This window comes from Diaphorina citri, unplaced genomic scaffold (assembly GCF_000475195.1).
Source record: "Diaphorina citri unplaced genomic scaffold, Diaci psyllid genome assembly version 1.1 scaffold224, whole genome shotgun sequence".
NCBI classification, from domain to species: domain Eukaryota; kingdom Metazoa; phylum Arthropoda; class Insecta; order Hemiptera; family Psyllidae; genus Diaphorina; species Diaphorina citri.
Window position 1 is genome coordinate 404,122 of NW_007377661.1, and position 11,591 is coordinate 415,712.

The following is an 11,591-nucleotide window of genomic DNA, read 5'->3' on the forward strand; positions in this document are numbered from 1 at the left end:
AGTTTTAACAAAGGTACTTATTATAAGTGACTACAGCACCAGGGAAAAATTCCGTTGATTAAGAATCCCACATTTCTATTGGCTTGCGGAACTTGGTAACATTTTCCAACCTCGCTCTATGAGCCCCTCCGCCAATAAGATCGTTTGTTCGGCTATTTAATTTCCGGTACTGTAACTTTTAACTCGAGAGTTTGACACTTGATTTTTAACACCTATAGATTTGTTATTTTCATTTAAAATTGTTTTACGAAGTTTGATAGAGGGAAATGTTACAATTTGGGTCTTATCGTCCCGAAATCGAAGAGAGAAGAAAAACAGGATAGGAGAAAACCACCCGTTCCCAGAAGGAACCCTATCTGTTCAGCAGAAAGTTCGCCCCGGGTCGGAATCGAACTTGCGACCTAGCGCTTACAAGGCAGGCGGGGCGCGGCTATTTAGAGCTGCAGTTCTAGAAGATACTGGTGGAAATTTTAGTAAGTGATAAGAGAGGTACCTATGGTGATAATGTGATAACTTTCTACAGAGGTAATAGTCCGGGGTTATGATTGTCGTATTACCGCAAAGGTTAGTTATAATAGAATTTACTTACTTCAATCCAGCAGCCCTCCAGTAAGTCATTGTGGTGTATTGGGTTGATTTCTTATTTCCTCTGAAAAAGTGAAGTCACCTTGGGCCTTCGACAAACTTTTTTTCTTGCACCTCGGTCTCGATTTTAGATTTGTAACAGAGTTAAGAAGCTGGCATCAAATCTGAATGTGTGTGAAGCTAGTCATGCGATGCGCATTGCGCAACGCGACCACCCGTAAATGGGAAAACAACTAAACAACGGGCCCCTCAAAAGAGAGTATATTACTTTTTTTTAATCTGTACCTAGGTACCTCATTAATTTATTATTATAATAATTGATTTATCATTCATCCATGTTAATTTCAATACTGTTTGAAAATCTATCCATTATCCATAGTATCCATCTAAAAGTGATCTACGAATTCTAAGAGAAAATAATATTTATTAAAACATTTTTTAGGTATCGTGTATAAAGGGCTTACATAAATCGAGCTGATCCGGTAATCCGGCAGTTGCTATGTTCACAGTAGAATGAAAAAAATCAAAACACTCGTTTTGTTGATTTGTGGATTTGGACATTTGGTTAATTTTTGCTGTGAGAAATTTAAGAAATGATTGATCAATAGTATTTTTTTACCTGTAATATCAGTAATAAAATCCCATTTTCCAAGTATTTTTTAGTATAGAAGGCTTGACACATCACCATGGCCGATCCTCTTAGTTTACTCCGACAGTACAACATAAATAAGAAAGAAATCATAGAACGGGAGAACCAAATCATATTTGGAGAATTTTCATGGCCAAAAGATGTTAACACCAACTATTTGCATTACCAGTAAGTATCCATACTATTCATATCAAAGGCGAATAATATTTTTCCTTGTTTCAGTTACATACAGAACTGCAAGGCGCATCTAAGGTACTGAAACTTCACTTGTCCGCTAGTCTACTGTTTCCGAATCTTGGAGCCCTCGTGTTCACTGGATCCGGAATACATCGTGTGAACTGATAAAAAGCCCCCTGTATCCGGAATATCGAGAGCACAGTTTGAATATCAGAAAATGAACTCGTAGGTTTGGTGGTCTAATTTGAGTGGTTATACACAGGGTTAGGCTTGGCTAGGCTTGAAAAATAGAGGAAAAATCTTTTTCTAGGTAGGTATATTTTTTTCTATTTTTCAAGCCCTGTGTATAACCATTAACTACCATTTGAAGGTTGGAATAGTTTTAACAAAGGTACTTATTATAAGTGACTACAGCACCAGGGAAAAATTCCGTTGATTAAGAATCCCATATTTCTATTGGCTGGCGGAACTTGGTAATATTTTCTAACCTCGCTCTATGAGCCCCTCCGCCAATAAGATCGTTTGTTCGGTTAGTACTATTACTATTGAGGATGTTTTAGATGTTACCAATTTGTTTTTATCTGTTTTTTCATAGGTCGTGTGTGTTGTTTTTTGGTCATTTGATATTATATTTGTTTTGTAGTATCACTCCGTTTTTAGTGTGAGCGAAAGAGTACCAAACTGTGTCCGAAAATCGGTGTTTTTAACCGCAATAAAAGTCATCTGAAATTAATAATCTTGGCATCCTCCTGTTTTTCTGTGTTGGGTTTCTTGTAGGTAGGTACGTAAGATATAAATTTGGTTTATTGGTGTGAATTGTAAAAACATATGAGGCTTTATTAAAGCCATCTTTTATATCCCGGTCAGGTTGGGCTGGGCCGGTAACACTTTGCACCAATTCCCTAAGGATCACCAAAGTTAAGCACCGTTGCACATGGTTGGTATCCGGATGGGTGACATTCATGTCGCCGTATCCTGTCCATTTTTTCTCTTCACTTTCAGGACGATAAGACCCTAGCAGTTACAGTCCTCTCTATCAAACCTCTTGGGGGGAAAAAAGTATCCAAGTAGGTGACATTCTGTTGGCAAAATGGGGGCAACTTACCAGTAATGAGATCCGGGGTGAGTTTGGGCGTGAGAAACAGGGACGAGCAGTTCCACCGGCGGTCCTGGAACAGGGTGGTGCACGTGTTGGCGGCCAAATAGGCGGCCTTGGTCACATGCGGCATAATTTCCGTCCAGCCTTTGCAGATCTTTGTCTGGCCTTTGGAGAAGCCATACTCCATGCGTGCGCGCCGACAATCGTTCGGAGAGGTCCAGTTGAGATTGGTGGACCCTTGGAGGCCTCTGGAACAGGAAAGGGTTAAAGGTTGGATTTTAATGAGCGAACGAAGTGAGTTAGAAGTTTTCAGTTTACTCAGATTCAGATATTCGTCCTCAGATTCAGGAAGCAGACTCAGATGTTTTTTTTTTTTTTTTTTTTTTTTTCAAGTTTAAAAAGATGTGCGTTTCACCGTCATTTTTATTTCGTAGCAATGAAACAACTGCTACATTATGAAGGATTATGATGTTGGTATTTCGTGTCTTTAATTCAAGAAATAATACGTATGAACACGTAGTACGCATCCGTCAAACGAATATACTAGTGAGATCTGTTTTTCTGACATCCCACTTGTGAAGCCCCGGCTAAAAGCAAACGATTAAAAAAGAGAGAAAAAAAAACATCAAGTTGAGAATATCAGTCAAATCAATATAACTTTGCATTTCAGAAGAAGAAAAAAAATCTGGTGTGAACATCACACGACTTTCCTTATCCTATTGAATGATGCTTATTTTGGGTGTTGTTCTTTTGTAACTTTTACAATATCTCTCACCGTTTAGTCAGTATCGCTGAAAACCGCCAAAAAACGGTCGAAAACCGCTAAAAAGTGGTCAAAATACCGCCAACCGCAGCACCTATCTTAACCAAACGGAAAGTAAAAAACATCAAGTTTAAGAACAACATCAAAACTCGGCTCTCAATTCTCCGAGAATCTCTCTCAGTCTCAGGTCTCAGTTTGGTCCGAGAGTTCGTAGAGATATGACGCGGTTTGTGTCCGCTCGCGTTTTCAGTTTTGTGCTCGTACTGTTCGTAATTAAAGACCATCATTGTTGTAGGTAAATGCTCAGGGGTGGTGGTTTCTGTCTTGGTGTTTTGATTGATAAAATAGCAATCTGGCTTGTTCTGGCCGAGAGAGCTATGCTCCTGTTCTCTAGGTATACATATTTCACTAATATTTCCCATGGCTCTACAACATTGAAAACTCTAGACAGAATCATGGTAGGCCATTAGTACCAGTAAGGTAATACTTGTTTCTTTATTTGGATAGGGAAGGATTTGTCTCTACTAATATTTGAATTAAAAACTTTCCCTTTTTTTTAACTACACTCTAAACATTTTTATTTTTGTTTTTCTCAGGTCTTCCAGAGAAGGTGCAGTGAAGAAATACTACACTCTAGAATGTCTTCTATTTTTTCTCAAAAATATTGGACTGAATCACACAGCCTATGTCAGAAAAGCTGCTGTAAGTATGGAGCTTCCCATTTAATGGTGGTTAGATACAATTCACTAGTCTCTCAAAAATACAAAAACTTTAGATGGTGTTTAAAAAAGAAAAAAAATACTGCATTTAATCATCCAAAAGTAATGGACCAAGGGGACAATCCACTTTAACCTTTTTTTTTTTATCTGATTGGTTCCCAGTTGACAGTAATGAAAAGATATTAGCTCCTCTTTTAATATTATTATTTAAATTTAAAGTGTAGATATTCATTTAAATTATTATATAAGAAAGAAAATGTTATTCTTTCCTCTTTACAGGCTTCAAACATCCCTGTGGTTCCTCGGCCATATCGTAAGGATATCCTTGCTTATTTGAATGGAGAAGTTGCCACATCTGCCTCTATTGACAAAACTGCTCCCCTTGAGATCCCAACTCAAGTAAAACGTGTTGGTACTGAAGAACTTGAGACTCCTGCCAAGAAGCCCAGACTAGAAGACTCGGTGCACTTGCAACATGTTAAACAACAGCTTGCTGCTCGACTTGATGCTCCTAAGGAGGCCTCAGTCACTTTGGATAACATCAAGTTTGGACCTGGGTAAGGAACATTAAAAAATAATAATAATAAAATATATGGGTGGTTCACTGCCATTTTTATTTTGTAGCAATGAAACAACTGCTACATTAGACTCATGAAGAAGTCAGCAATTAAATATGAACACATGTCAGTTGTCAGTATGCCAGGCAAAATTCCAGTAAGCAGGGGTATCTGTACATGAACCAATCTAGTAGGTTTTTCTCTTTAATATTTGCTTTATTAGTAATTTTTCAAAAATACTTATGTATTTTATCAATATGCTCTACTGTACAATGTATTTGTCATAGTACAAGCCTAAAATGCAGGTCAGAGTTGAATATTCCAAACAATGTTGAGGGGGCAGGGAAAACTCAATGTTGGGAACAAGCGTTGGGAAAATTCCCAACAATGGGAATATTCCCAACAATAAGGTTCAAAGGTTTAACACAATTTTTCTGTTCTACTTCATATCAAGCAGTTTTTGAATTTCATTACAAGACAAAGGGCAAAATTACAGTATAGCTCTAGGCCCTAGGATAGTATGTACCATTCAACCTTATTCACTACCTAATGTATGATGTTGCCAGGTCTCTCACAGAGGCAATGTCCGTGGAAAAGATTGCTGCTATCAAGGCCAAGCGTTTGGCCAAGAAGCGAACCACAATCAAGCGAGTGGCCACAGATACAGATGGAACAGATATTGGGGACAAAGATGCAGAGAAAGATAATCTGAAAGACATGCTGGCATTTGATGTGGACGTTACCAAGAATATTATTTCACGCGAGAGACAATGGAGGACGCGTACTTCTATATTTCACACCTCTGGCAAGGTAAAATTGACACTTTTTTCTCCTGAGTTTGATAGAGGAGAAGTTTGTTATAGGACACTGTGACAACAAAAGTTTTATCGTCCTAAAATGGAAGAGAGGAGGAGGACTGGATAGGAAAAAGCTAGTCGTTCTGAGAACGAACATTATCTGTCAAGAATTTAGTTTGGCTTAGGCGGGAAACAAATCCGTGACCCAGCACTTACAAGGCAGGCATGCAGGGCATGCTACACTCCAAGCTGACTAGGCTGTAAGTATATTCTTCAATTCTATTTTGCTTTTCAGATCTTCTCCAAAAACATCTTCGCCATCCTACAGTCAATCAAAGCTCGGGAAGAAGGGAGACATCGTCCTGCCCCCCCTACTCCCCTCGTACCATCCACCCCTGTTAACAAGAGTGTACCTCAGCCCATTGTGTACAATCGATACGATCAGGAGCGATTCATTAAGTCCAGAGAAGAAACCGAAGGATTCAAAATCGATACTATGGGTAAGGTTTTAAAAAAAAATGTTAGAGGAAACTGTAACTATTGAGGTCTTCTTATCATCCCCAAAATTAATAGCGGAGGAGGACAGTATGGGATAAAACCAGCCGTTCCAAAAACGATCTTTATCTGTTTGGGTAAAGGTCCCCCCGGCTGGGAATCGAACCCGCGACCTAGCGCTTATGAAGCAGGCGTGATACCCTCCACGATAGCTAGGCTGGGTAACAACAGAGGAGGACAGCATGGGATAAGACCATTAGGCTATTTTCCTTTATTAGATAATAAATCATTAAGGAAAGTTGAAAAAGTCAAGCGTTTTTAGCAACCTATTATGTATTTATGCTACCGCTTTGCTTTTCAGGGACATATGTTCGTAATTTCAACGCAATCCGTATCGACGGAGCCCCAATGTCCGTTCCGGTGTATTTGTTTTCGCACCACCGTGCGGTGTATGTTTCAGCACTTGGAGTATGTGCCCCGGGTGTCCAATGACACCACCATCCTGTAAGTATTCCAATAGCGAACTTTTTTTAAAAAGAAGTTTGATAGAGGGAACTGTAACTGCTAGGGTCTTATGGTTCGGAAATTGAAGAGAAGACAAGATAAGATAAAGTCAGCCAGAAACGAACATTATCCCTTCAGGAATCGGGAATCGAATCCACTGTAAGTATTCTTAACTGTTCCCAATCAAAACATCAAAGTACCTACTCGGAACCATACCTTCGTGAACCAAATGAAATTATAATAGGTAATAATAATTTTGTCACTCTTGGGGGTGATTTTTTACAAACATTGTCACACCATATCATCTGTCTATAGATTCGCACATTTTCTGCTAATGGAAGAACAATTATTGCCCCGCAGGGGAAATTTTTATATACAGTACCTACCTAATGGTCGAAGCCCTATAAAAATGTGTTTCAAGATATTTTTGTTGACAAGTGAAGTTCCCGAAAAAATGGCTCTAATCAGGGATGCATTCAGACTCGTGAGAGCTCTACATAATTTTATTCTACCGCTAATTCTATTCTATTCTAATATTCTATTGGGAACCTGTTGCTTCCACTCAATCGATTTCAATTATGTCGAATGATGAATGACGAGAAGAGTGTTGGGCGACCACCTAGGAGAATTGAATAAATTATCCAGGATATATACAAGATACATTATTGTGGTCTCATTCGAAGCTCAGTCTATAATTGAACAAGACACTCGAACATATCGGCCTCTTCTGTGTACCCAGAAATGGACAGAGCATTTGGTACTATTGTAAATTGATTTAATTTTTAAATCCTACCAGTTATGCACAACCTACGATGCAAAGTTTCTTTCTTTTTCCTTTGTCTTTTAACTTGAAAAAGTTTAATTTAGGGAACTATAACAGAGGAGGTCTTATCGTCCCGAAATCGAAGAGAGAATAAACGCAAGATAGGAGAAAGCCAGCCCGTTCTAAAAACGAACCTTATTTGATTAGGACGAAATTCGCCCCGGACGCTTACAAGCCAGACGCGTCTATCTAAATTTGCAGGCTAACTGAAAACTGGTCGCTACCTACTACCTTTGATTCAGGCGAAAGCCGGCAGGTGTCCCCTTTCAATCGCCCACCAGGGGTGGATGGAGATACTCTTTTAAAAGTACCTACGTTCAACGTCCTGAAAGAAAAAACTTCGAGCTCGAAAAAATTAACATTCCACATGAAACAGCATTGTCATGAGGACTGAAGAAATTTATCTGAGCGCCGAAACCTAATGAATGCAAATTACTTGGTGTAACACCCCTAGGCCCCGGGGCCTTCTGTAGCTTCCATTAGGTTGGTACTTTGGCGGAACACTCTACTTTTTTCTACTTGAAAATGGAGGAAAGAAATTACCACTAGACCTTTAAAGGTTCAATGGATACCTACTTGAAGACTGATGACTCTGATAAGAGAGGAAAATGGCTATTTACAAGGCCTGTGATAGCGACTAAAAAGGGGCTGACTAGCAAGAAATTTACACCTAGGTAGATAGAAGTACCTACTACCTAATTAGATTCTGCATATGACGTTCAACTTCAAAGATCTTCCAGGAACTTGATATTACATTCGACGTTATAGGTTTGTGGACAGTCCTGTGACAGTACTAATATTAGGTTTTGTCCAGTGACCATACGTGTGTGACCAAGTTCTGGCAAACACACAAAGGATTTATTTCGTGCCATGACATCATCTTGGTTTAACCGTGGCTCTTCTGTTATCTGATAATGGACTCTAATCGACCTAACCATGTAGGAAGCAAAGGTGTGACAGAATGTGTGGTCCGCTGAGATATAGATCTTCTAATATGTTTATCTAATAGGTCTCGTAATTATAGTGGATGAATAATAATAGATTTAGATTGGTTGTTCGAATTTGAATCGCAGATGGTCCGAAATCTAAATCCTAAAGTTGTATTGTTGTTGGTGTTTTTTTTTTTTTTTTTTTTTTTGGGGTTTGATCTCAACAAGCGTGATTAATCTCGCCATTTACTTCTTTATATTTCTTTGTTTACAGTTTCTCTTGATAGGGGAGAAGTAAAAAAAAAAAAAAAAAAACTGGAGTGAACATCACACAACTTTCCTTATCCTATTGAATGATGCTTATTCGGGTGTTCTCCTACCGTTAATTTTCGGTATAGCTCAAAACCGCCAAAAAGCGGTTGCAAACTGTCGAAAAGCAGTCAAAATACCGCCAACCGTTGCACCGATCTCAACCAAAAAATCTCTTACCATTCTCGAGATATTTTTTTACAGACAGACACACACAAGGACCAATGGCTAAAACTTTTTATTTAATATGCTCTAGGGCAGTGGTTCCCAACTGGTGGTCCGCGGACCACTAGGTGGTCCGCGGGCAGGTTTCAGGTGGTCCGCGAAGCCGTCCAATACATATATATTTTTTTTTTTCCTACTCCTGTAAATTTTCGGTTTTCTGTAGAAGATGTGCCAGAAGACATCCAGAAGGAGCTGATTGAGCTTCAAAATGATACAAATTTAAAAGAATCTTACAGAGATACAGAGCTAGAACTTTTTGGGCCGCCAAAGCTGTAAACTACACGATAATAAGGAGAGCGGAGCTTAGACGCCTGATGCTGTTCAGTACCACTTATCTGAGCGAAAGAGGATTTTCAACGTTATTGATTATTAAAACAAAACACAGAAACAAACTGATCGCTAGCAATGACATGCGCCTCGCGTTAGCCAACACAATTAAACTTATTAAACCACGCATATCACAATTGGTAAAGGACATGCAAAAATCTCATTAAGGTAGCGTAGGTGTATCTTGAAGTTAAGCTTTTGTTAATAAAAATAAAACAACCCTTCTAACACTGTCTTGTTTTGTTGGAAAAATACGGCTCCACGTTACATTTTTTTTTTTTTTTATGGGAAAAATTGCTGGTTTTGGAGGCCCCCTTGAATAGCCCGGCCCGTGGCAAATGGAGCCGCAAAAACCTCCCTATGACAGACCCTGTATTTCACCTGTTGGGGCGATTGTGTTTCTAATTTCAGATATCTGCACCACAATCGGCTGGAGCGTATTGAGAAGGGAGTTTTTTCAAACTTGGAGAACCTGGACCGGTTGTGAGTATACCAATAGATAGTCTTAGGCCAGCCACTCACAATCAGGTAGACTTGACGACAGGCAACTTGATCAGGTCTACCTGATAGTGAGTTGGTTGGCACTAGTTAGACTTTGACTTCAGGTCAAATTTGGACAAACAAAAAAACCAATATCGCAAGTTTTTTTCTAAATATATTCGAAAAACCGAGAGCACTAGATTGCACTGTTCTGGGGGCTATTTGGGATGACGTCATTTTGACGCAAAAAAAATTACAAACTACGAAAAGAAGAGCAAAATTTGAAATTTATATTTATGGAAGGAAACTCCGGTATTTTCAATATTATAGCTTGGGTCCAATGATCTAAGTCCATCATGGTTAGGGATGTATTGTTCTTTGATTTTCCTGTATTGTTCTTCTGTTTCCACAGATTCCTGCAGGATAACAAACTCCGCAGCATTGCCCCCGGGTCATTTCATGGACTACACAAACTGTCTCGTCTGTAAGTGAACTAAACTTTTGTAATCCGCCAGCCTAGAGGAAACTTTAGACTTGGATAAAAACCTGGGTGGCTTACTCGAGTCACTGGTAGCGATAAAAAGCCTAATAGAAAGATAGCTCATGTAGGTACACTGATTCCGAGTACGGGTACACTGTATGAGTACTGACCCTTGCTGGTACACGAAAAGTTTATCCTTAAATCATATATTATAGTACCAATAACCACCTCCAACCTGTTAGATCCTACGTACCTATTAAACAACTTTATTTTATGCAGAGTTTCGTTGGGTTGGATGCCCAATCAAAATTGGGAAAAGTACCGCCGCATTCGGCCATAGATGAACTTCCATTCAATATTAATTTTAACCATACCGTCAGGACCCAGGATATGAGGTAGCCACTGGGTATACGTAATGTGTTGCATCATGGCTCCAACTATCTTTCTCGTCTCGTGGAACAGAGTTTCTCCGTCCCAGTGAGGGTTGATGTCTCGCAGATCCTTGGCCATCCTGTTGTGCTCTCTCAGCCACAGAGTGTGCATGGCGAGCAGACCTACCTTCAAACACAAGAGACAGTCGGACATTAGTACTCTTCCCCCAGTTATACATTAAAGTTATTGAATAAAACGTTTCATAATTCATATTTGATGGTTGAGGGTTAGCCAGGAGTTCTTATAATAGAAGAGTTTTTGCAACCAAAATTAGCGTCCCGTTAACTGAGCTCTTTTTTAACGTTATGTGACGAAAACTCGGTTCTACGCATGTGCAGAAACGAGTTTTGGTCAAATAACGTTAAAGAGTTCAGTTAACGGGACGCTGATTTTGATTGCAAAAATTCGCTAATAAGGGGCTGACGGGACGCTGATTTTGATTGCGAAAATTCGCTGATAAGTTGCTCCAATAAATGAGAAACCAGTGGGGATTCAATTGAATTTAAGATTAATTTAGATTGGTATAGATAGGCTTGCCAAATATCCAAAATGTCGATTCGGGACGCAAATCCGCGAACATAATTGCCAAATCCGCGAACAAAATCGCCAAATCCGCGACCATAATCGCCAAATCCGCGAACAAAATCGCGAAATTCAAAAATTCGCTAATAAGGGGCTGACGGGACGCTGATTTTGATTGCAAAAATTCGCTAATAAGTTGTTCTAATAAATGAGAAACCAGTGGGGATTCAATTGAATTTAGATTGGTATAGATAGGCTTGCCAAATATCCAAAATGTCGATTCGGGACGCGAATCCGCGAACATAATTGCCAAATCCGCGAACATAATCGCAAAATCCGCGAAAAAAATCGCCAAATCCGCGACCATAATCGCCAAATCCGCGAACAAAATCGCCAAATCCGCGAAAATAATCGCGAAATCCGCGAAAATAATCGCGAAATCCGCGAAAATAATCGCGAAATCCGCGAAAATAATCGCGAAATCCGCGAAAATAATCGCGAAATCCGCGAAAATAATCGCGAAATCCGCGAAAATAATCGCGAAATCCGCGAAAATAATCGCGAAATCCGCGAAAATAATCGCGAAATCCGCGAAAATAATCGCGAAATCCGCGAAAATAATCGCGAAATCCGCGAAAATAATCGCGAAATCCGCGAAAATAATCGCGAAATCCGCGAAAATAATCGCGAAATCCGCGAAAATAATCGCGAAATCCGC

At 39.5% G+C, this 11,591-nt stretch overlaps 3 protein-coding genes across 3 annotated transcripts in view; 1 reads left to right on the top strand and 2 right to left on the bottom strand.

Moving 5' to 3' along the window:
- Positions 1-652, bottom strand: part of LOC103506238 (protein stunted-like) — a 28,153-nt gene extending 27,501 nt beyond the window's left edge. The window contains exon 1 of the mRNA XM_026821378.1: positions 590-652. Within this exon, the coding sequence (XP_026677179.1) occupies positions 590-618 (29 nt within the window). The 5' untranslated portion in view covers positions 619-652. The remainder of the gene's footprint in view (positions 1-589) is intronic.
- A 464-nt stretch (positions 653-1,116) lies between these two features.
- On the top strand, positions 1,117-9,926 carry LOC103506269 (parafibromin). The gene is made up of 8 exons (XM_008470655.3): positions 1,117-1,402; positions 3,870-3,975; positions 4,272-4,549; positions 5,116-5,359; positions 5,642-5,851; positions 6,203-6,345; positions 9,370-9,441; positions 9,851-9,926. Exons 1-8 carry the CDS (start codon positions 1,272-1,274, stop codon positions 9,924-9,926), a joined length of 1,260 nt encoding a protein of 419 aa, XP_008468877.1. The 5' UTR covers positions 1,117-1,271.
- Positions 9,927-10,222: 296 nt separating this feature from the next.
- LOC103506270 (peroxidasin-like) overlaps positions 10,223-11,591 on the bottom strand; it is a 4,609-nt gene continuing 3,240 nt past the window's right edge. Inside the window, exon 5 of the mRNA XM_008470656.1 lies at positions 10,223-10,477. Within this exon, the coding sequence (XP_008468878.1) occupies positions 10,223-10,477 (255 nt within the window). The remainder of the gene's footprint in view (positions 10,478-11,591) is intronic.

Coding starts and splice junctions, on each gene's coding strand:
- LOC103506269 (XM_008470655.3), top strand. CDS start 1,272: ATGGCCGATCCTCTTAGTTTACTCCGACAGTACAACATAAATAAGAAA. Junction 1,403..3,869: donor ACCAACTATTTGCATTACCA/GTAAGTATCCAT, acceptor TGTTTTTCTCAG/GTCTTCCAGAGAAGGTGCAG. Junction 3,976..4,271: donor CCTATGTCAGAAAAGCTGCT/GTAAGTATGGAG, acceptor TCCTCTTTACAG/GCTTCAAACATCCCTGTGGT.